Source organism: Oryctolagus cuniculus, chromosome 3, assembly GCF_051225735.1.
Source record: "Oryctolagus cuniculus isolate XC-2025 breed Fujian yellow rabbit chromosome 3, ASM5122573v1, whole genome shotgun sequence".
Classification (NCBI taxonomy): Eukaryota; Metazoa; Chordata; class Mammalia; order Lagomorpha; family Leporidae; genus Oryctolagus; species Oryctolagus cuniculus.
Window position 1 is genome coordinate 181,902,623 of NC_142869.1, and position 23,912 is coordinate 181,926,534.

General features: G+C 52.7%; 1 protein-coding gene across 4 annotated transcripts in view; it reads left to right on the top strand.

Annotated features, from left to right (window-relative positions):
- Positions 1-1,172: 1,172 nt before the first annotated feature.
- The window catches only part of DENND11 (DENN domain containing 11), a 51,348-nt gene continuing 28,608 nt past the window's right edge, over positions 1,173-23,912 (top strand). The window contains exons 1-3 of one of the 4 annotated variants that reach the window (XM_089329656.1): positions 1,173-1,536; positions 20,425-20,524; positions 21,277-21,435. In XM_089329656.1, coding sequence (XP_089185782.1) covers positions 20,430-20,524; positions 21,277-21,435 — 254 coding nt within the window. In that variant the 5' untranslated portion in view covers positions 1,173-1,536; positions 20,425-20,429. Of the gene's footprint in view, positions 1,537-2,412; positions 2,611-2,697; positions 3,182-20,424; positions 20,525-21,276; positions 21,436-23,912 lie in introns of those variants that run through there. The other 3 variants (XM_070071393.2, XR_016231831.1, XM_051835135.3) reach the window with 3 other exon arrangements.

Sequence of the window (23,912 nt, forward strand, 5' to 3'; positions counted from 1 at the left end):
AACAGGCCGATGTTACCATCCTTAGGCCCTCCAGAAAGCCAACAAGAAAAATGTCTTGCTGTGACCTTTGCTTTTTTTCTTAAGATTTATTTTATTTATTTGAAAGACAGAGTTACAGAGAGAGGTAGAGACAGAGAGAGAGGTCTTCCATCAGCTGGTTCACTCCCCAGATGGCTGCAACCGCCGGAGCTGCACTGATCTGAGGAGCCAGGAGCCTCTTCCAGTGCCCATATGGGATGCGGGCTCTTCAGGCCAGGGCTTTAACCCGTTGCGCCACAGCGCCGGCCCTGACCTTTGCTCTTGACAAGTCCACTTTCGCTTTGTCTAGGCCACTTCCACCTCTTAGCAGCCACTTTTTAAAAGATTGCTTATTTTATTATTTATTTATTTATTTATTTTGAAGAGAAAAAGAAATACAGATCTTCCAGCTGCTTTGCTTTCAGGATCATCGTGGGTAAAACCATGTTTCCGTTCCTGTTCCAGTTCTTCAAAGAACTCCTTCAGGATCTTGATCCTGTCATCTGAAATACCCCTTGACAGCTCTGCTCCCGTCCGCAGCCGGTCTGGGTGCAGTGGTTAGGGCAGCCGCTGGGCAGAACGCTTGCTCCATTTTCATTTTTCGGTCAGAAGTCTGGAGGCTGTGGACGGTGGTGGCCATTGTTTCTGCCATTAGCTGGCAGTTCTCTTCAATCAGGGCTGAACGAGATGACTCTCTGGATTAGCAAACTGATCTGCACGGTCTGCCGTGGAAGCTTTCCCTTCAGCATTTGGTTTTGTTCCCCTCCTCCCTTTTTTCCGCTTAAGTTTTTGACACACACAGAGACCGAGCTCCCTTCTGGTCCACAAAGGCCCACAGTGGCCAGGGCAGGGCCACGCAGAGGCTGGGAGCCAGGCACTCAGCCCAGATCTTCCATGTTGGCGGCAGGGACCCGACCACTTGAGCCATCACCTGCTGCCTCCCAGACTGTGGGTGACCCCGTGAGACTGCCTGCCTAGCCCTTGCAGTTAGCCTGACTGCTGGCCGGCGGAAGGAGTCCCCGGCAGGTTTTCCCCCTCCCGCCAATCAGGGAAAGAGCTCCCGGGTGTGGCCCGGGTCCATGAGGCCCACCTGGAAAGCTATCCTAGCTACGTGACCTTCAACCTGATTGGAGAAGCAGCGCCAATATCAGCTCCATCCTATAGAATCAGTGTTGCCCTGAATTAGCCACGCCCCCTCTGCCTGCCCTTTACACAGTGGGCGTGGTCGTTAATAGAGCAGACAGGGTCACAGAGCTTCTTGCCAAAGAACGCTGTCGCTCACCATCCCTGCAGTGCGCGGGCCTCGCACCAGAGTGTGCATTAGCTGGGACGCAAAGACAGAGCGCTTGGCGAGCTAGAATACGCTCTATAGAGGCGACAACGAGAAAAGACTGCAGGGCCAGCTCTCCCTGTTTATAAGCCAACCAAGGGAAGCACTTATGAGTTATTTCCTGGGATATACAGAGCCTGAGTACTAAAGCAGGAGGTGACGAGACGGGGGTGCTACTCCCACAAACGGTAGGAAAGGAGGCCCCCCGGGGAGAAAGCCCGTTCTTGAGAAACTGCTAAGGAGTTTCTGTGAACCCTGACTTCGCACTTTGCACCATAGAAGTCCCAACCTCGGACGCTCTGGCTGTGGCCGGGCGTCTGAGTATCTGCCCTGGAGTCCCGTGTGTGACCCAGTGTGGGGCGCCCTGGTCTTGGCCTGCACCTGCGCCTCAGTGGCTCGCTCCTGAGTCCTGCATGGTCCCTTGTTTGCCTTTGGGGGAGGGGGAGAGGTTGACCTAAATCTATAGATAACGGAAGCAGTCCTCATTCCCACAGTTTTCTGCGTTGTTGCCATAGGGTTTGGACTGAAGCAGCAGCCTTGCCCGGTTATCTCCCGGGAAGAAGGCTAAACCGTTACTGCGTTCCTGGCATCTGGGGCGTGGGTCTTCGTGACCACCTACGGCACACCTCCCGCGGGCCCTCTGAGAACCTGCAGGCCGTGAGCTTTTCTGAGCCCTGGCTGAATTCTGTATTCGATCAGTTCTCTGCGACCTCATCCTGTCTCGCTGTTGTAGTGGCCATTCCGATTTGCTACTCACAAACCCCTCTTCTGAGCCACCAGCTACCAGATCAGCCCCAGCGGTTGAGGCATTCTGAATTTTAATTCTAAACCTAAACTGGCGGCGGGTGGGGCTGGGGAGTCATAGGCAATGCTGAGATCAATTTCCAAAGCCATCAGCTTTAGGGCTTACTTAGGCCGCCTCACCTAGTGACTCGTCGGCTGATCCTACGTGGAAACACCTTCCCGCCCCACAAACACCCCCGCGCCTGGTTTAAGTCCCTCCAGCTGGTCGTCACCACCCCCATCCCAATCAGTCTGCCTTCTCAGCAGAACCGTGGGATTTCCACGCCCTAGCCCCGCGGCCCGGGCCGGTCTTTTTATTCCCAACACCTGGGTAGCCAGCCACTCGCCTCGGCTTCACTTTCCCGCTCCTAGTAGCTTGGGCACACGTTCAGGGTTATGTAACACATGCGTGTCACCGTGCCTGTGCCCAGGGTACTTGGGAAAATGACGGTGGTTACAGTTACACCACGGCATCCTAGGTGAGAAGCGACCCACGCACAGGTGCACCGACCCGAGGCTGCGCGTCCGCACCACCCACTCCCCACACGCGAGCACACACACGTACAGGCGCACAGCCAGCCTCCAAACAGGCTCCGGCCGCCTCCTCCCGCCGCCGGAGACGCGCCAGGGCTGCAGGGCGCTCCGAGCGCTGCCGGGCGGAAGCAGGCAGGTGTGGGCCCCGGCGGCGCGGAGGCGCAGGCGGGCGGGCGGGCGCGGGCTCGGCGAGGGAGTTCCCGCAGCCCGCCCCGCCCCGCGCACCCGCGGCCCCTCCTCGCCTCGCCATGGTGGAGCAGGGAGACGCCGCGCCGCTGCTGCGCTGGGCCGAGGGCCCCGCCGTCTCCCTGCCGCAGGCCCCGGAGCTGCCCGCGGGAGGCCGGGCCCGGGGCGGCGGCGGGGGCGCGCGGCCGGCCGCGGAGCTGCCCGCGAGGCGGGAGCCCGAGGGCCCGGCTGCCTCCGAGGTGCTGCTGCAGCCCGGGCGCCTGGAGCTGCGCGACGTGGAGGAGGACCAGGTGGTGGCCGTGTTCGTGGTCACCTTCGATCCCCGCTCGGGTGAGAGCCGCCCTGGGGCCCGGGGTGCGGAAAGGGGCAGGGCACCCCCGCGCTGTAGAGGCGGGTGGGGGGGGGGAGCTCGCTGCGCGCGCACCCGCACACCTGCACCCCCTGCCCGCCCGTGGACCCCGGGCAGCGCGGGGTCCGGGGTGTCCCCTCTCAGAGCCGGCCCGCGGGGCTTTGTTTCGGCCCCCGCCGACCCCGCTCGGGTCTCCGTCCCGCCACTGCCCTGCTCCCACGTCGTGCCCATCCCTACGATCGTGTTTGCCTCTCCAGTGTCGGCGTCGCGCCTGTGACCCCGCACACGGGCTTTTTTTTCCCGTGGGGATGGAAAGTGTTCCCAGGTGGGGAGGAGGGAAGCCCCGGGCGCACGCCCCCCGGCGCGGAGTGCCCCGGGCGTCCCCGGCCCTGGCCCGCTCGCCCTGGCGCCCCGCCGCTCCCTCCGCGGTAACTTTCCCAGCGGCCAAGTTCACTTTCTCTGCGTGCTGTGGGGGAATGAATGCGGCCGGGGCCGGGGCCGGGGGAGTCCGCCTCCCGAACGGGCTCCGGCTGGGACGTGTGGAGCACGAACCGGTCATCTCAGAGTCTTTAGCGGGGTGGGGGGGAGGGGGCGTGCTTCATTTTAAGGGCGGGAAGAGCCCCCGGGGGATGGAAACGGTGGGCACGAGTCTGTGCTCGCGGGAAGCCCGGCGTGGGCTGGGAGGGGCGTCCGCACCCCACGGCTGCCCCGCGGTTCGGTTTTGGAGTCAGGGTCCCGGGGCTTAGGAACACCCAGGTGTGACTTACTTGGGCGTGGGCCTTGGGGTTGCTGGAGTGTGCGGTGCTTGTTGGAAAAACTCCTCCAATGAGGGTGAACGCGAACCCAGGGAGTGGGGCGCGGGGGGAGGGTCAGGGCGCAGTGTGCGGATGCTGCTGTAACTGGGCAGGCTCGGCTTGGTCAGGGATTCTGGGTGCGCGGGACGCCGGGAGGATGCGGGATTCCCCGAGTCCAGGTCCCATTTGTAGCGACAAGAGTTGGTGGAGAGAACACAGGCCCTCTCCCGCCTGCTCTGCTCCTCTGCCCCACTCCATGGCCAGGGCTTTGTGAGCCGCTTCGGAAATTCTACTCGCAACCACTACACACATGAAGCTACATATGTTACAAGGACCCTTCCAAAAGTTCATGGAAAATGGAATTAAAAGATAAGCTTTTGTGGGTGCCAAACATTTTTTAAGTCATGCGCCCTGCTGTACTTAGTTTCAGGAAGGGCTGACCCCTCTGCAATGAGGGAGGCTGTTTTAGATACGCGTGTATTTCAGTGCTTCACACATACTGGCTGACTGGCATATGGTTTGAAAATACTGGTCAGTTTTGACCAAAATGATCTTTAAAGCCAGACCCCACCCCCCACCCCCAGAAAAGATACTTTGTAACCACAGATGCTCTTCAACGTAGCCAGAAGTTACTTCCTGATAAACCCACTGTAGGCTGAAAAGTGAGCTGAACGTCCCAGCCCGTCTACTGTGCACGTATCACATCCACACCATTCTAAAGTAGACACATCCTAACAGGAGCCATCCTAGGTCCCTGATCGTGTTTCCTCATGCCCGTCACCGCACCTGACTATCCGTCCACAAGCTCAAGATTCCTTCTCGGGGAGAATGTTAGGAGTAACCAGAAAAAACGGAAAGGGAACATTAACAGGGTCTGATTTAGTGGTGGCCTGGTTGCTACTCTAGGGAAAAGAAAGACAAAAAATCCTGTACTAACCACAGATAGAATTGATCACATTGGTAATTATTGATATTGATCAGTGGATAGAAAGCACCAAGGAGCTGTGACCCTCTCCCATGCTCTGTCACAGCCAATGAGAATGGTGAGAATGGTTTTATGGGTTGGTGAATGTGGGGTGTGCACGTGTGTGTGTGCGCACTCAATGGTTTTCAGACTAACACTATTGTGAAAGAAAGGATTATTATTGATACTTAGGTACCTTGTACAGGCATTTACAATTAAGTTCTTTGATTTTTTTTTCCATTTTAAATGATTTATTTGAAAGAGCAGAGTTACAGAGAGAAATCCTCCATCTGCTGGTTCACTCCCCAAATGGCCACAACGGCTGGGCTGGGCTAGGAGACAGGAGCTTTCTCTGGGTTTCCCACGTAGGTGCAGGGGCCCAAGGACTTTGGTCATCCTCTGCTGCTTTGCCAGGTGCATTAGCATGGAGCTGAATCAGAAGTGGAGTAGCCAGGACTCAACACACAGCCGTATGGGCTGCTGACGCTGCAGGGGGTGGCTGTATCCCCTGTGCCAGAGCACTGGCCCCTAAGCTGTTTGATTTAATGCTAAATGCTACCCTCCAATTTGCCGGTCATTTGTATGCAATTATGCATGAGGAAACAGACCACAGACGGTTAAGTCATCTGGAAATATCACTACTCATTAACTACTTGACTCTGAGTCTGGTTGTCTTAACAGTGTGCCATCCTGCCTGAACCTCTGCCCCCTAACTTCCCGTTACCTATCCCGAGTTCTGGGAGGAGGGGGAAGGAGAGGAAGACGGTGAGAGAAGGAAATGTGTGAGTGTGGAGCACTTCTAGCTTTGGCCGTGGTTGACTGGGAGAGCAGTTGTTTTCATATTCTTGGCTCTTTTGTCATCCACTCCAAAATGGCACTTTGCATCCTGTAAAAATATTACATAAGAATGATACGGCGTATCTAAAAGCAGAAGATAGAATGAATGGGTGCCACTGAGGTCGTTGGACATTGAGGGTTAGCACTGTGACAAGGAGCCTAAGAGAGTATCTGGTGAGCGCCTGTGTGCTGGTTGAGCTGTGTCCTGGAGAGAGACAGACATGCTTGCCCTGTGGGCCAGAGACTTTGTGGGCCAGAGCTGTCTCCTGGCCTTAGGCCTGTGTCTCTCTCTCTCTCCTCCCGAGGCATGTCTGCTGTATGCTCCTGTTTAATTTTGGTCCAGCCAGACTTCTGCTGTTCCTTAGGCTAATTTACCAAAAGCAACACAGTGAATACTGGCTTCTGTATCAAAATGAGAGCATAGCACAGAAGCCATCATGTGGGAGTGATCTGTTCACAGGTTCTGTCTCTGGCCTGCCCATCCAGCGGCTCTCCTACGTCATCCCAGCTGCGTCCTCAGGTTCCATTCCCAGAACTCCTTCCCCACCTCCCCAGTTACTTACTGCCCAAACCAGGGGGTATTCTTCATGCAGCTGCCCTGGTGTGTGAGTAACGGTTAGCCTGTGTCCAACTCAGGGTGCGTGTGTGTGAGAGAGAGGGCGTGCGAGAGCGAGCGAGCAGGGGGTAGCGAGGGAGAGAAAAGGACATGGTGGAGGAGAAGGGAGTGCGTAGCTGTGGGTACCTCTGTGAGGAAGAGGATGTAAGAGGGAAAGTGAGGGAGGACCAGACCCATCCTTGTTGGAGTAATTGCGTTTGGTAGGAATGTACTTGGTGATTCTCTGCTATATTTGGAAAAAAGAGTGACTCATTGGCATATTGTAAGGTTGGGCATTCCTAGGAAAAATCCAAGATTATTTTCATCGGACACATGGCTTGAAAGTTATGGTTGCTGGATGCAGAAACGACATGAGGATGGGGCTTCAAGTTCAAGGTGAGATGTGTGTGCCCGCACTGACACACACTCACACTCTCAGCTCTATCTGGAGCAGGAGCCAAAGGGTGGTGGTGCTGGCCATCTGGGCTACAAAGCTGCTATTGAAACCCAGCCCAGATGCCAGCTCTGCAAGCCGTGTGGAAGAGGTTGGCAGCCAGCGTGTTGCTTTTTCATTGTGCTCAACCCCATGAGTTAGAGCCTTAAGTTTTATCTTGTTCTTTGCATGTCTAGGAAAATTCTTTTCTCTGCCTAATTAGGGAAAGTGGTGCTGTCTCAGTTAGGGAGCTCAGCCCCATGGTGGTGGCAGGAGCTGTCTTCCCAGGTGACCGAGGACCGTGTGCACCTGAGCCTTTGGACCTCCGTAGTCTGGTCCCCTGGGAAGCCGCCTCCTTGGACTGTTTGTTTCTAAGGCATTCACTTTAATCTGCTACATTTCATCCAGAATTATTCTGGGGAGGTCTGGGGAAATTCCTCTGCTGTGTGCCTTTGTATTGGAGTGGCTTGGAAGGCGAAGGGGTGCTGAGGGGCAGGTCATCTGCTGGGGTTTCCAAGATAGTTCTTTTGTTCTTGCTAATTAGGAATGAATTACTTATTACCTGCTTTTCCCTGGCCTCTAGCCAGTGCCCAAGTTATATTTAAACACATATTTAATTTAGTGCATCTAAGTGGTCCACGGATAGATATATTTTTAGCCCCTTTCACACACTCATTTTAATCTCCATTGATTCCCTGTATACTCAACGAAATATAAGCATTTCTTGTAAACAGTGGAGATGAGAGAGGCATGGTGTAACTTGGAGTTCTGCCGAGGTCCTGACTCCAGGCAAGTGGGAAGTGGCTTAGCGACCAAGTGGAATGTGAGTGGGAAATTTGGAGACGCAAAGAGCAGGCCTCTTGCTGGCCGGTTCTGTCACTGTCCTTTCTCTGTGGTTTCCTTTGGATGTCAGCGCAGCACACTTGTGGTTGACTCGATGAGTCCCACCTTGGCAGACTCTGCCCGGCTCTGGGTGATTCATCTGCTTGCGGTTCTCAAGGAGACGTCAGTCAGTGGCCGTCTGTTGTGGATGCCGTTTCTCCTCTCGTGCCGCGAGAAGGCAGGAGTGGCTGTCACAATGCCCACCTGCGCCAGGAACTGTGCTGAGTGCTGCGAGGACCTTGCTGCTGATCGGCCCAAGTCTAGGCTGTCGAGAGTAAGAGATGCCTGGCGTTCGGCTCACCCAGGGTCCTGAGGGGGGGAGGCCAGAGCCCGGGTCCCCTGCCTGCTGGGCCTGCACTCTTCCCCTCCGACACCACTGCCCAGTGGCACATTAGAGGGGGCTGGGAAGCGGAAGGTTTTGCCTTTGTGAAATGAATGCCTTGGAATTCAGCCATATTCAGATTGGCGTGTGGCTGACTTTAAATCACCAGGATGAATTTCTTCCTGACTCAGGCTTTTTTTTTTTTTTTAAAGATTTATTTATTTGAAAGATGCATTTACAGAGGGGGGGGGGTGCTGTCTTCCATCTGCTGCTTCAGTCCTCAGATGGCCAAGGATGGGCCAGGCCAAAGCCAGGAGCTTCATCCCCTCTGGGTGCAGGGGCCCAAGCACGTGGGCCATGTTCCACTGCTTTCCCAGGCCATTAGCAGGAGCTGGATCAGAAGTGGAGCAGCCGGGACTGGAACCAGGGCCCTTCTGGGATGCCGGGGTCCCAGGCGACAGCCTTAGCCGCTATACTCCACTGCCGGCCCTCCCTTATCCCAGGTGGTTTCAGGAGCATTTCAAACCACTGAAGACCAGGCGCCAATTGGTGGGGGCTGTGGGGGTCTGAACTCAATACTTTTCTGGGGTGTCTTCCATCTCCGGGATTTGGTGGCCACTGAAGAGGTGGTTTTGCGTAGGGACTGTGTTGTAGGGACCCTGGGTGCTCCTGGATCCTTGCCTTTGTTCCCGAGACGGGAGTCCTTCCTACTTTCCGAGGGAGTCAGGGCCTGTGTGTGCATTAATGGGAGGCAGAGTAAAACTCAGGGAGAGAGGCACCTGCCGCCGAGCGCCACTGATGAGGGCAGGAGCTGAGCAGTGTCTTCTAGGCCAACGAGCTCAAGAGGAAGTCCAGAGTGGGCACCACCCAGCAGAGGGAGGAGGAAGAAGCAAGGTCGCCTGGGTGCGATGTGCAGACGTTGTTCTAGGTCAAGATGATTGCGTTGTCTGCCTGAAATGTTTGAGGTGAACTTTCCAACAGGCAGCAGTAGCAGCAGCTCATGTCTGTCCTCCCTGGAAATGGTGGCTGATGAATTCAAAGTGCCCAGGAGTGTGGCCATCTCGCTCTGCAACAGTCGCAGCTGGGAAGTGGAGGCCGCCGAGTGTGCAGTCGGGGCAGCTTACTTCCCGCTGCCAGGCTGACCTTGGGGGCCACAGGGTGGCAGAGGTCAGACCCCCTGCACATCCTCCGCCAGGCCTGGCCCCGCCCTCACGGCTTCCTGGAGTGACTGAGCCACCTGCCCAGGTTCCCTTACACACCGATGGATGTGTATTTGCCAGGTGCATGAGCTCAGCACCTGGCATGCCGCTGCCGAGTTATCCTCCGCCAAGTTTACCGAAGGCCAGCTGAGCTCACGCAGAGCAGATTGCGAAGCCGCCTCCTGAGTTGTCTTTGCAGGAGGAGCTAGGCAGGGCCCAGGTGTCACCCAGGAAGGGGGAGACTATGACAAAGGAACGAGCAGGTGGGGACCTGGGCTTGTCAGGGGCCACTCCCCTCCCTTTGACTCCTCTATTGAGTCTGTCCAGGTCCCAGCCCCTGGGGCCAGGATATGTGGGGTGCGAAGAGCAAACCCTGGATAGGAGGTGTTCAGTGTTAGGTGTTTACGACATTGACTTCCCCTAAGCATTGCTATTTCTTTTTTTTTTTTTTTTTTTTTTTTTTTTTGTGACAGGCAGAGTGGGCAGTGAGAGAGAGAAAGGTCTTCCTTTTCCGTTGGTTCACCCCTCAATGGCCACTGCTTACCTGGCAGGGGAGAGACCATGATCACGAAGCATTGCTATTTCTACAAAAATCACTTTCCCCTGAACTGCTACAAATTCTTGTGTAAATTGGTCACCGGTTGTTGCAACATTTCTGCGGAAGGCGACCTCAGGCAGTTCTCCCTTCCCTGCTGGCTGTGATACGTTGCCTCAGGTCTTTTGTTTTTTTGCAAAGCCCTTTATGGCTTCCTTGTGTTTTTTCACGTCTGTTATTTCAGTAATTTCAGTTTGCATATTGAAGTTGTCTCAAACCTTAGAAAAGCTGAGAGAATTGTGCGGTGAGAGCCTGGGTACCTTTCAGCGCGAGTCCCTGTTTCGTTTTCCACGCTTGCTTGATCTTTACACAGCCAGCTTCCCTCTAACATGAGCTGTGTGTTCTGGAAATTACCGAAGTATTGTGCAGCAAGAATTCCCAGGGTTTGCGAGAAGCATGGGGTGAAGGGCACAATACTCAAAACCTTTGTCAGTGACGGACCCCATAGAAACAATAGAAGCTCATACAGATGCGGGACGGCTTTGCCTATTAAGTGGTTAAGAGGTGTGTACCATGTAAAACTACCCGCAGAAGACCTGGAGTTTGCTTATGGAGGTGGCTGAGCTGGGGAGGTGCAGGGCAGTGTCGGGGCCACCAGAGTTCTGTGCTGTTGTCACACGAGACCTGGGTGTGCTTGGCTCAGCGCAGTGGCCTCAGGCAGCAGTGTGAGGTGGGTGCCTTAATCCCACGTGGCTTGATGGAGCTGGGTATGGTTTTCCATGTTCACTTTGTGTTTTTCAAGATCAAAATCTCAATGGTCAGAGTAATTCACATCTTGCCTTAGTGGTTACAACTGATGAGCCCGTGTGGCCTCATTATTTATTAAGGTCCATAGTTTACATTGGTTTTCACCCTTTGTTCAGTTCCATTGGTCTTGAAAAACGTACAGTCTCACATCTTTCAGTATTATGCAGATTAGTTTCACTGTCTAAGAGTTAGTGCACCACCTGTGTGTTCCTCCTTTCCCAGGGACCTTTCTACTGTCCCTGGTTTTGCGTTTTCCAGACTGTCACGTAGTTGGAGTCATACTGTGCATAGCCTTTTCAAACTGGCTTCTCTTAGTTAGCAATATGCATTTGGGGTTCCTCCGTGTCTTTTCATGGCTTGATAACTCACTTCTCATTTTTTGCCGAATAGTATTCCATCATATGCATGCCCCCACAGTCTTTTCAATCCATTCATCCATTGAAGGGCATCTTGATTGCTTCCAGTTCTCAGCAATTCTGAGGAAAGCTGCCAAAAACATCTGTGTGCAGGTTTTTGTGTGCACATGTGTCTCCAACTCATTTGGGTAAATACAAAGGAACGTAATTGCTGGATCAAATGATAAGAGTATGTTTAGTTTTGTAAGAAACGGCCCAGCTCTCATTCCAGTTTGCTGTACCATTCCACACACTCACTGCGATGAATGGGAGTTCCTGTCATTCCACATTCTCATCCGCCCTGGGCGTTTGGTCTTTTGTATTCTAGCCGTTCTAATAGGTGTACAGTGGTGTCTCTTTGTGTTGTTGCAACCCCTGGTGACCTAGAATGTGGAGCATGTTTTCAAACGCTCGTTTGCTATCTGTGTATCTTCTGTGCGGAGTGTCTCTTTGGATTTTTTGCCCATGTGGAGTTTTGCTTTCTTTTTATTAAGTTTTTTTTTTTATTTTTATATTTTGCTTGAGAAACAAAGAAAGAGAACACTACCATTTGCTGGTTCACTCCCCAAATGCCCACAAAAGCCAGGCCTAGGCCAGGGGGAAGCCAGGAGCCAGAAACTCCATGCAGATCTTCAACGTGGGGGCAGGGACTCCGTGAGCTGTCACCAACTGCATTAGCAGGAGGCTGGAATCAGGAGTGGAGCTGGGGTTCAAACCCAGGTGTTCCGTATGGGGTGTGGGCATCCCAACTGCAGCTTAACCACTGTATCACATGCCTGCCCTGTTGTTGCGTTTCTAAGTTTCCTTTTCTCCTTTACAGATGGGTGTTCAGCAACTATGTTCTTGGTGGGTGACTTTTCTTTACATTCTAGTCATAGTGTTTGGCAAATCATAGTTTATAATTTTAAAACTGTCGACTAATTTATTTGAAAGAGGCGGAGGCAGGGAGGGGCAACGGATCTCCCACCAGCTGATTCACGCCCCAGATGCCTGCAACAGCTGGGACTGGGCCAGGCTGAAGCCAGGAGCCAAGAACTCGTCCAGGTCTCCCATGTGGGCGGCAGGGACCCCACCGGCGGAGCCACCCTCTGCTGCCTCCCAGGGTGTGCGTTAGCAGGACGCTGGGATCGGCAGCAGAGCTGGGACTCGCACCCAGGCCCTCCTGTGGGAGGCAGGTGTCCCCACTGGCATCTTAGCCACTGTGCCAAATGCCTGCCCCAGAAGTTTTTAATTTTAATGAAGTCCAGCTTTTCACCTTTTCTTTCATGGATTGTGCTTGTCCATCACCAAACTCAAGAGCACCCCGGTTTTCTCCTAGAGGTTTTATAACCTCGTAGCTAGGTCTGCTGCTCACGCTGAGTGAATCTCTCTGACGGGCGTAGGTCCGTGTCTAGAGTCCGTTTCTGCGTGTGGACGTCTGAGTGTCCCGCATGATCTGTTGTAAGGAAGGTCCTTCTACGTTGTGTTGCCTTTTTCCTTTGACAAAGATCAGTCACTTCCACGTGTCTGTGTGGCTCTGTTTCAGGCTGTCCGTTCTGTCCCATTGACCTGTTTGTCTAACCTTCGTGACTGGAGTTTTATAGTGAATCTCAAAGTTAGGTAGTTTTAGGCCTCCAACTTTATTCTTCAGAACATGTTGGTTGTTTTGGGTATTTTGCCTTTCTATATAAACATAAGAATTAATTTGTATCCACAGAATCACTTGCAGGGATTTTAATTGGAATTGTGTTAGATGTATAGCATAAGCACGTGGGAAAGTCTCTGTGGTCGAGTTGTTTCCTAATATATCAGTTGCATTGCCACAAATTCAGCAAGTGTTAAAGTAGAACTGGATATATACAGATATACTCTTTTAGTTTTTATTTTTATTTTTTTAATATTTATTTACTTATTTGAAGTCAGAGTTATATATATTTAGAGAGATCTCCATCTGCTGGTTCATTCCCCAGATGGCCACAATGGCCAGAGGTGGGCCACACCAAAGCCAGGAGCTTCATCTGGGTCTTCCACATGGGTGCAGGGGCCCAAGCCCTTGGACTGTGTTCTGCTTTTCCCGGGCCATTAGCAGGGAGCTGGATTGGAAGTGGAGCAGCTGGGACCTAAACCGGTGCTCATATGGGATGCCGGCACTGCAGGTGGCGGCTTTATCCACTACACCACAATGCTGGGCCCCTGGATAAACATTTTTTATATTTTCCCCCGAACCACTTGAAAGTAAATTGCAGAGATGGTAATACTTCTCTGTTAAACGCTTGAGTGCCGACTAAGAAGGCGACTGTTGTCTTACATAAGCTCAGTATCATTACCTCTCCCAGGGTAATTAACACTACTTCATCAATTAGCTCTGCAAAGACATGGCTGTCCTTAGTAAAGCTGTTTGCTTCCTTAATGCCCGTGTCTGGGCTGTGACGTGAGCGAGCCAATGTCTTTCCCGTTGGATGTCCGCAGTCTCCCGGGAGGCGGACATCGGAGCCGTGGTTGTCATAGGCTGGGCGAGGGACCGTAGTCACCGGATCTGCTCTGCTCGTGTGTGCGTCCAGTGATAAAGGGCGTCCGATCCAGAGTAGCTTTGTGGAGCCTGAGCCCGAGGGACCTTTCTTCCCAACCCGCAGGGCTCGGGTCCCTCCTGACCTGCAGGATGTAACCGACATGGTGCGGCTGTGCAGGGGGCGTTGGCCCAGGGACAGGAGGCAGGCTTTAGGACCAGGAGTGGGGCCTTATCCTGTAGGTCAGCTGCATGAGGAATCTTGAAAAATTTCATCAGAGATGTGTGTTACGGAAAACCTAGGTTTGAATTTCAGAAGGACATTTCGTACCAGCATAGATTGATCTGTTTTTTTTTTTTTCTGGTTTGTTTGTTTGTTTTTATTTTTTGACAGGCAGAGTGGACAGTGAGACAGACAGAGAGAAAGGTCTTCCTTTGCCGTTGGTTCACCCTCCAATGGCCACCGCGACCAGCGCGCTGCGGCCAGCTCACCATGCTGATCCGAAGGCAGGAGCCAGGTGCTTCTCCTGGTCTCCCATGGGGTGCAGGGCCCAAGCACTTGGGCCATCCTCCACTGCCTTCCCGGGCCACAGCAGAGAGCTGGCCTGGAAGAGGGGCAACCAGGACAGAATCCGGCGCCCCGACTGGGACTAGAACCCGGTGTGCCGGTGCCGCGAGGTGGAGGATTAGCCTAGTGAGCCACGGCGCCGGCCTAGATTGATCTTTAATTCCATTTTTTCCCACACACGAGTAGGACACAGGCTTGCCCATGTACACAAAGGCCCCGAGGCAGGAGTGGCTTCATCAAGATAGGACTTTATTTCTCATGGGACAGACCGGAGCTAGCTGGCCTATCAGATGGACAGGGTCACTCAGGGAGCTCGGGTCAGGTTGCCTGTGGCCCCAGCGTCCTCTCCCAGTCAGCACGTCCACGCTGTCGGCAGCGGGACGAGACAGGGGCAGCACACGCCTTCCCGTTCAGGCTCACTCTGGAAACTGCAGCTCTCCTCTGCCCACGTCCTGCTTGCCCCGAGTGACTCCCGTAGCCATCCCTGTGTGCGAGAAGGTACTCCGTTGACGGGGGCATGCACCATGCAAGAAATAGCAAGATCTGTTCCTTACTGGGAGGGATGAGTGGATGTTTGGATATCGAGGGGCAACTTGGAGTTCCTGTTATACCAACTTTTTGAAACAAACAAAAAATGTGTTCTACTTAAAAGTTCCTGAAAAATAGATTTATTGGCCCAATAATTTGGGGCGCTGTGTCGATCTAGAGATGAACCGTGCAGAGCAGCGTGTGACAGGCCCTGAAAACTCCTGCGAGAGAAGACTGTCGATGTCTTTGTTTACCTGAGGATACTTTGCCAAAAAGCCTTTTTCTCTGTTTTAATTTTTATTATTTTTAAAAGCCCTACTAACATAAGCTTTGGGAAACACTGGTTTGGGACTCCCTGAGGTTTCCTTGATTTGCAGACATTTTAAAAGCGGTTTACTCCTAGGACCAACAGAAATGTGTGCACATTGTGTCAGTCAAGGTCCAGTCAGAAACAGAACAGCTAGAAGATGTATGAAGAGTCTCCTCCAAGTTCATGGAGAATGTGTATTATGAAAAAATAAGCTTGGGTTTCTAATTGTTTTGCACCAAAATAAACATCATTTAGTTGCACTTTGCCGTGAATGTTTGACGGCTCATCGTAGGTGGGATTGGATCTTGCGCAATCGGGGGAGCCAGCTCGACAGTCCGTGTGAGGCTGCTGTCTGTGTGCCACGGCGTAGCTTCAAGCCTCTAGTGGACAGAGTTAGGGTCAAGTGGGGAAGCAGCAGCAGCTGGTGGTCAGGGTAGATGTGACCCTGAGTCACTGTCACTGGCTACAGCTTGGACAAGAGGGATGTCCTGCAGGAGAAGCCGACGTCGACGTTCCTTGTGGAAGAACTGACTGTGCTCCTGGCTTAGGGAATTGGAGAAGATGCGGGAAGAAGCCAGGGGAAGGTGGCTGCGGCACCAGTGGCCCTGGCTGCCGCCCTTCGCCGCGGTGGCTGCCTGCAGGCACACAGCCGGTGCACAAGGCTCCTGCACCAGCTTCTGGGTGCAGACACGACCCAGCTACTGCTTCAGTCCTGCCCCCCGGGTCTCAGCTGGAACCGCACAAGGAAGGCAGTGCCAAGAGGGGTAGTTCAGCCTAGCCAGGTCCTCACCACCTGACACGCAGGAGTGCTCACAGCAGTGCCGGTGCGATACAGGTGTACCTCAAAAGCCGGTGAGAGAAAGCGGAATTGAACAATACGTTTATGGTGCACACATTTTGAAAATCTCTTAGTTTTCCCATAATACACTTTTCCCACTAACTTTTTGGAAGTTCCCCTCATATACATGGTTTTCAAATTTTTTTTTATCAAAATTATTTTTTTTCCTGGGGCATGCGTTGTGGCCTAATGGATAAGGCCGCCGCCTGTGGTGTCGGCATGCCATATGGGTGCCGGTTCTAGTCCCGGCTACTCCACTTCTGATTCAGCTCTCAGCTGTGGCCTGGGAAAGCAGTAGAAGATGGCCCAAGTCCTTGGGCCCCTGCACACGCATGGGGGACCCGGAAGAAGCTCCTGGCTTTGGATCAGTGCAGCTCTGGCCATTGCGGCCAATTGGAGAGCGAACCAGCCGATGGAAGACCCCCCCCCCCCTTCTCTTTTTCTCTTTTTCTCTTTCTCTCTCTTTCTCTCTCTTTCTCTTTCTCTTTCTCTCTGCCTCTCCTCCTCTCTCTGTGTAACTCTGACTTTCAAATAAATAAATAAATCTTTAAAAAATATTTTTTCCTCCCATTTCCATGAATCTCCATGAACTTCAGTACCCTCGTAGCTTTAAACCAGAACACGCTCAGTGCGCACCAGCAGGTAAGTAGGTAAACTGCCACAGGCCTGTGCTAGGAGGAGGGGATAGGCTGCAGCACGCACCCTGGAAGAGGCTTACAGCATCGCTCAGCGAAGGAGACGGATGGGTTGTGCTTGCAGGAATTTAAAAAAACGCAAAGCTGATTCCTGTTCGTCGGGATACTTAATCACGAGAGGATTCGTTAGAGAGCTTGCAGGGAAGCTTCTGATGTGCAGATAATGTTTTTTTTTTTTTTTAGATGTATTTATATTTATTTGAAAGAGTTACACAGAGAGGAGAGGCAAAGGGGGAGAGAGAGGTCTTCAATCCACTGGTTCACTCCCTAATTGGCCACAACTGCTGGAGCTGTACTGATCCAAAGCCAGGAACCAGGAGCTTCCTCCGGGTCTCCCACGTGGGTGCAGGGGCCCAAGGACTTGGGCCATCCTCTACTGCTTTCCCAGGCCATAGCAGAGAGCTGGATTGGAAGTGGAGCAGCAGGAACTTGAACCGGCGCCCATATGGGATGCTGGCACTGCAGGTGGTGGCTTTACCCGCTATACCACAGCGCTGGCCTCCAGATAATGTTCTTTAAATTCTTTTATTTTTTGGTTTTTAAAAATTAATGAATTTAGGAGATGGAACGGGCTCACATCCACTGGTTTACTTCCCAAATGTCTTCAATGGCCGGGTGCCAAAGCAGGAGCCGGGAACTCATCCAGGTCTCCCACAAGGGTGGAGGGACCCAGTGACTTGAGCCATCACCAGCTGCCTTGTCAGGCTCTTCGTTAGCAGGAAGCTGGAGTCCAGAGCTGGAAGCAGCTACCAGACCAGGCGCCTTGACCCGGGATATGAGCATCAAAACTGCCAGCTTACCCCAACCCAGGCCAGATGTTCCTGTCTCTACTGCACGACGTGGGTGCTGGTTATGCAGAAAATGTTCACGGGGTTGTATGGGTGTGACTGGTGGATCTTCCTGGACTTCCCTAGACTCACATGGAAGTACAAGGAAGTTCAAGGTTTAGTGAGTTACCGAATGGTCATGGACAGGCTGAGCTGGAGGAAGGAAACTGCTCCAGCCAGTGGGGTGTGCACCGGGGCAGGCGTTGGGCACTGGACTAAGCCTACTGAGGGTCACTGCACCGCCGTGCAGGCTGTCCCTTTGCTGTGCTGGCCGTGTGCTGCCGTCACGGAGGCTTGGGGAGTGTGCACGTTCTGTCTCCGGTACACACCAGCAGTCTCTCATCTGATGGGATGAAGGAAGACTGATTCTGTGGCTCCAGGGGAGGCCCCGGCCCCTTCTTAAGTTCTCAGCTGCTGTAATGCTTTCCACGAGAGTGTGGGCGTCACTAGACTCTTGCGGGATGGGGCATGGCTGATGCGGTGGAATAAAGGGATGGGGGAAATCCAGGCACTTAAAAAGCTCACCTAGGAGCTGGTGTTTGGTCTAGTGGTTGGGACACCTGTGTCATACAGAACGCCGAGGTTCAAGTCCTCGCTCTGTTCCGAATTCTGGCTTCCTGCTGATGCACACCTAAGGTCGGGGGAGGTGGTGGATGGGTCAAGTGGTTGGGTCCCTGTCACCACATGGGAAGCAGTCCTGGATCCTAGCTTCAGCTTGGCCCAGCTCCGGCCGTTGTGGCTTTTTGGAGAGTGCACCAGCAGTCAGAAGACCTCCCTCTGTCTCCACCTCTCTCTCTAACTCTGTCTTTCAAATAAATAAAATCTTAAAAAAAAAAAAAATAAATAAATAAATCTGCTTTGGAAAGCTCACGTTCATTGCCAAGACCAGGCCTCTTTGTCCGTGCTTTTCCTTGTCCTTCACCCTGGCAAACACAACAATGCCTTTCCGTTTTATGAAATCTCAATTCCCTGTTCATGCTTTTGTTTTGGTGAGTTGATTAGTTGGAATCCTGACTCCTTCCTTGAAAAGAAACAGAGCGCCTGGGGCTGGAGAAGGGGGGCTGGCAATCCCCTCTGATGCTTGCCCTGCCCTGAGACTGCGTTGTGTGCTCTCTGATGCCCCAAACAATTATCTGCAAACACTGTTGGCTAGGATTACTGCTGGTGGTGCTCAGGCCTAGGAGAGTGGGATTTGGAGTGTTAATAAGTTTGTGCTAAAATGAAATCTCACAAGTACCTTAGTGTTTTATTTTGAAAAATGTTTAATATGCATGAAACCAGTAGGGAGTCCTCGCTAGTGTTCTCTCTCCAGCCTCCAGATAACATCCTCTGGTTTCGTCAGTCGGAAGGGTATTTGTCGTGGGCACGTGCTGAAATCCCACCGTCTGTTGGAGCTCTCAGCCTTCACCCTGGTCTCCTGAGCTCCAGCTCTGAGTTCAGGGACTGTGTTTCACTTGACTTTGCATCTCCAACATGTAACTCAGTTATTATGTATTTATTTATTTATTTAGACAGGCAGAGTGGACAGTGAGAGAGAGAGAAAGGTCTCCTTTGCCGTTGGTTCACCCTCCATTGGCCACCGTGGCCGGCGCGCTGCGGCCGGCGCACCGCGCTGATCCGAAGCCAGGAGCCAGGTACTTCTCCTGGTCTCCCATGGGGTGCAGGGCCCAAGCACTTGGGCCATCCTCCACTGTACTCCTGGGCCACAGCAGAGAGCTGGCCTGGAAGAGGGGCAACTGGGACAGAATCCTGCGCCCTGACCGGGACTAGAACCCAGTGTGCCGGCGCCGCAAGGCGGAGGATTAGCCTAGTGAGCCGCGGCGCCAGCCCAGTTATTCATGGTAAGTGAATGAGTCACCAAATTCTGGAAGTGCGGAATCGATGGGTGACTCACTTTGGGAGAGAGGAGAGAGTTGGGGAGAGAAGCTGAGCTGCACTGTCAGAGACGTAGAAAAAGAAACGAAATAGTATTCTATCCTGGGACTCATGGGAAACGTTAGGTTTGGAATAGCTCGGGTTCTGGCCCCTCATACCCCCAGAAAGGAGAGACGGAGACCGGCCTTGATGGAGAGAGGCTGCTTGATTGGAAGCATAGAGGGGTGGCAGTCTGTTCTTAGAAGACAAGTTTAGCTGGCGCCGTGGCTCACTAGGCTAATCGTCTGCCTGCGGCACCGGCACCCCGGGTTCTAGTCCCGGTTGCTCCTCTTCCAGTCCCGCTCTCTGCTGTGGCCCGGGAGGGCAGTGGAGGATGGCCCAAGTGCTTGGGCCCTGCACCCACATGGGAGACCAGGAGGAAGCACCTGGCTCCTGGCTTCAGATCAGTGCAACGCACCGGCCATAGCGGCCACTTTCAGGGTAAACCAACAGAAAAAGGAAGACCTTTCTCTCTGTCTCTCTCACTGTCTAACTCTGCCTGTGGGGGTGGGGGGGGGGAGAAAAGATACGTTTAGAACTGAGGTATTTATCGTGTTAAGGAGGGAATTTGCCACTACGTGGTGTGGGGCGGGGGGCGGGGAGTAGAAGGCAGCCGGCTCTTTGAAGCCTCGGGAACTTCCCTCTTATCTGCCTCAGAAGATGCCCTGTGCAGCTTAGCCTTGGCCATTTGCCTTGCAAGGAGTCGGGAAGGGTCAGGTTGGCACCAAGGACCTTGACAGAAGAGAGGAAGTGGGGCGGGAGGGGGGAGAAGAAAGGGAGGAGGGGGAAGGGGTGACAAGTCCTTAAAGAAAAGCTGGTAATGTATTTGTTTGAATGGACGTTAACTGCACATCTTCACGGGGTACAGTGTGATGGCAGGAATTTTTTCAAAATTAGTAGGTGCCATGAAGAGGTCAATGAGAATGAGGATTTGTTTTTTTTAAACAGTTTTGGGGTTTTTCAAGGTCATGAATAGCCATGGAAAGGTGAGGTTGGGAGCTTGATGTCCAGGGGTTGAAGGAAGAAGGGCAGAGCCACAGAGGCCAGGGCGGGGGGGCGGGGGGGAGGCTTGGCTGTGGCCAGCAGAGAGGCAGAACCACGGACAGCGTCGCAGAGGGAAGCGGACTGTCCCTCCAAAGCCGGCCGTGCCCTGCCCTCCTGGGAGGCTTAGGGTGACGGGAGAACCCTTGGGTATCTCGGTGCCTCATGTCGTTGAGACGCCGCGGGCGCCAGGCTCTGTAGCAAGCCCATCCCTTTGAGATTCTGTTTCTGACTTGTCTCCTTGCTTTCCCGCAGGAAACATGGTGGAATGGTGCTTACCTCAAGATATTGACCTTGAAGGCGTTGAGTTCAAGTCTATGGCCAGTGGGTCCCACAAAATTCAGTCCGATTTCATGTAAGGACTCCAGACCCTGCCTCATCTGTGCCTGTCCACGCCCGCTCTCGCCAGCAGCTTCCCAGAACATAAGGGCTGTGACGAGGGGGCCTCAGGTGCCGTGTGAGATACACGTGATGTCCATTTTCTAGCAAGAAGGTCTCTAGCTGTTGTCAAGTTCTGGGTGGACTTCATGACCCCAAAAAGCCGAGAGCTTCTACCATAAAGCTTGGTATTAACAAAAAAGGCGTTTCAGCTCAGTTTGGGTTAACCTAACTTGAACCCCCGGCTTCAAGTCTGGCCAGCTGGTCGCCCTGTGCAGTGAGGAGAAGCATGGGAAGGACTTGGGGGCCAGGCGGTGGCTTTACTCCTTGCACTGGACTGAAACCAGGACTGATGCAAGTGTGAGAGAGGGGACGAGATAAAATGGCAGCTCCACTAAGCGTGTGCGACTCGGGGAGTGCGGGGAGAATCAGTATGGGCGATGCTGAGGAAGCAGTAGGAACCCCAGACGGGCCTAATGGTGGGGCGCGCTCCGGCTGCGGTGCCGGGGAGAAGGGAGCCACAGCAGGTGCACCAAGGGCCAGGCCCAGCCCTGGCCGCGTGGCCCCTGGCGAGTTCTGCAGTCTCTGTTAGCCTTGTTTCTCCCATCTGGGAGCCTGGGACTAATTCTTCCCCCGAAGCTGACACAGTTAATTTGCGGCGTTTTGGGTTGCGTCTCAAAGAGAAGCCACCACCAAACCGCTCCTTGATTCCAAGCCTCTCTGTTTCAGCTATTTCCGAAAGGGGCCCTTCTTCGGCCTGGCCTGCTTCGCCAACATGCCCGTGGAGAGCGAGCTGGAGCGTGGTGCGCGCATGAAGTCGGTGGGCATCCTGTCTCCGTCCTACACCCTGCTCTACCGCTACATGCACTTCTTGGAGAACCAGGTTCGGTACGTGGCTCCCGTGCACATGGTTGTGTGGGGAGGCAGCAGGCTCAGCCAGCTGATGCGTGTGTTCCGGGTTCCGGGGGCTGGCGGCCGTGTGCTGGAACAACAGATGCCTGTCCCAGAACCTCGTGGCCGCCTCCCAAGTCCAGGCGTGGTCTTCCAGCCTGTACCAGGACTCCTCACACAGTGACGAAAGCGGGTGCTTTGAGTTCACATTGAATTATGACATCAGTTTTGTTAAATATCTGTTGACAAGTACACAGTTACCACCTCCTGGTCTCAGGCAGGCAGAACAGATTCTGAACTTTTTTGAAGTCTAGTCACTTGTTACTTAGGGGTAACTGTTGTTATTTGGGGGTAGTAAGAAGGGAATTTTTAACAGAAGCAGCAGAACTGTTAGGTTACGTATTTCTTTAACCTTTGCAAACTTAACAGTATTTCTGAGTTTAAAGGGGAAATCTGTCCTTAATCCCTGAGGCACTGTTAGAGGGTTAGCATATCTGCCCCTTTCCTGATATGTCCGTGTGTATACCTGAAGATAAAATACATGCCAGGGACGCCATTGTGGTGCCGTGGGTTAAACCATTGCCGGTGACACCGGCATCCCATGTTGGATCCCTGATTTGAGTGAGCCCTGACAGGTCTGCTTCCGACCCAGCGTTTTGCTAGTGGGCCTGGGAAGACAACAGAGGTTGGCCCGAGTGTTTGGGTCCCTGACACCCACTCGGGAGACCCAGATGGAGTTCTAGCTCCTGGCTCTGGCCTGGCCTAGATCTGCCTATTGCAGCCATTTGGGTGTGAACCAGCAGATGGAAGATTGATTCTCTCCCTCTCTCTTGGTCACTTGGTGTTTCAGATAGTTATTTTTTTAAATACATTTGGCATTGTAGTATATACGTAGGCTTTTATAGCTTATACTTTTTTAAAAAAAGATTTATTTTAAAGGTAGAGACAGATTTTTTTAAAGATTTATTTTTTATGTATTTGGAAGGCAGAGTTACAGAGATAGGAGGAGAGATAGAGGTCTTCCATCCACTGGTTCACTCCCCAAATGGCTGCAATAGCTGGACCTTGGCCAAGCTGAAGTCAGGAGCCTGGAGCTTCTTCTGTGTCTCCCACGTGGGTACAGGGACTCAAGCACTTGGGCCATCTTCCTCTGCTTTCCCAGGTGCATTAGCAGGGAGCTGGGTCAGAAGTGGAGCCCCCGGACCCCAGTTGACACCCATATCAGATGCTGGCCTCACAAGCAGCGGCTTAATCTGCTGCACCACAACCCCGGCCCCTATACTTAAACATTTATCATTATTTAAAGATTTTTGTGAAACATCTGTCTTGATCATAATCTTGGAAAGAAGCTTTATTTATTGTTCAAAACTATATTGTTTGTGGGAAAACTGTTTATTCAAAAACATTTAAGTGAAAAGTTTTAAAAAACTTACCAATTATTAGAGAGATCCATTATCAGTATCAGTTAATAATAATCTAGAATAGAAATGACTATGGAAATAGGATTAATATTTTATGAAGATTTAATGCCATCAAATATCAGGTTGTAGAAAAAAATCAGGCTGTTTGAATGAAAAGTGTTAAATAATAATTTTACCTGCACATCTCGCATGAGAAGAAAAGAGTACATGAAACTGAAGGAACTGTCAGAGCTCAAGTGTTTTTATGAAACTCCTTGAAATATTTCCCCAACTTTTACAGAACATTTTGAAAAGCAGCTTTCTGTGTCATCCTTCTTGAGAAATAACAGGTGAGCGTGTACAAGTCGTGGTGTGGGTGACGCTGGTGGTTTTCCGTTTCTGCTGTGGACAGGGTGGTATTATCGTCCCCAGCTCCTCTGTCCTACTTCACGTCTCAATTTTTATTTGTTGGAAGATTCATTACACTTAGTTCTGCAACGGTAATTTTCACAGTTCTTTAAATTCTTCATTATGTATGTGAGTGGGCTTGACAGCCGTTGCCAGGCCTTCCCTGTGGCTGGCTCCGTTCCTGGCTCTTTCTTGGTTGGTTGGGTTTTCCCATGAAACACTTGTGTTTCTTCTATGAGAAGGGATCACGGCCGGGTGTGAGGTCCTCCAATGCTGCTTTCTTCTCGGGGTGCTGAAGACACGCACTGCTGTCTTCTGAAATCAGTTGTTTTAGGGGGTTTCTTCTGTTCACATTCCCATGGATTCTTTCTCTGTGATGGTTCTGACTTCACACCCCCACACCCATACCCACACCCACACCCACCCCCACACCCATACCCCCACCCCCACCCCCACCCCCACACCCACACCCACACCCACACACACCCACACCCACACACACCTTCCATCTGCTGGTTCACTCCCCAGTTGCCTGCAAATGTGGAACTTCACACACCCATACCCCACCCCCACCCACACCCCCACCCCCACACCCCCCACCCCCACACCCACCCACACCCACACCCACACCCACACCCACACCCACACACACCTTCCATCTGCTGG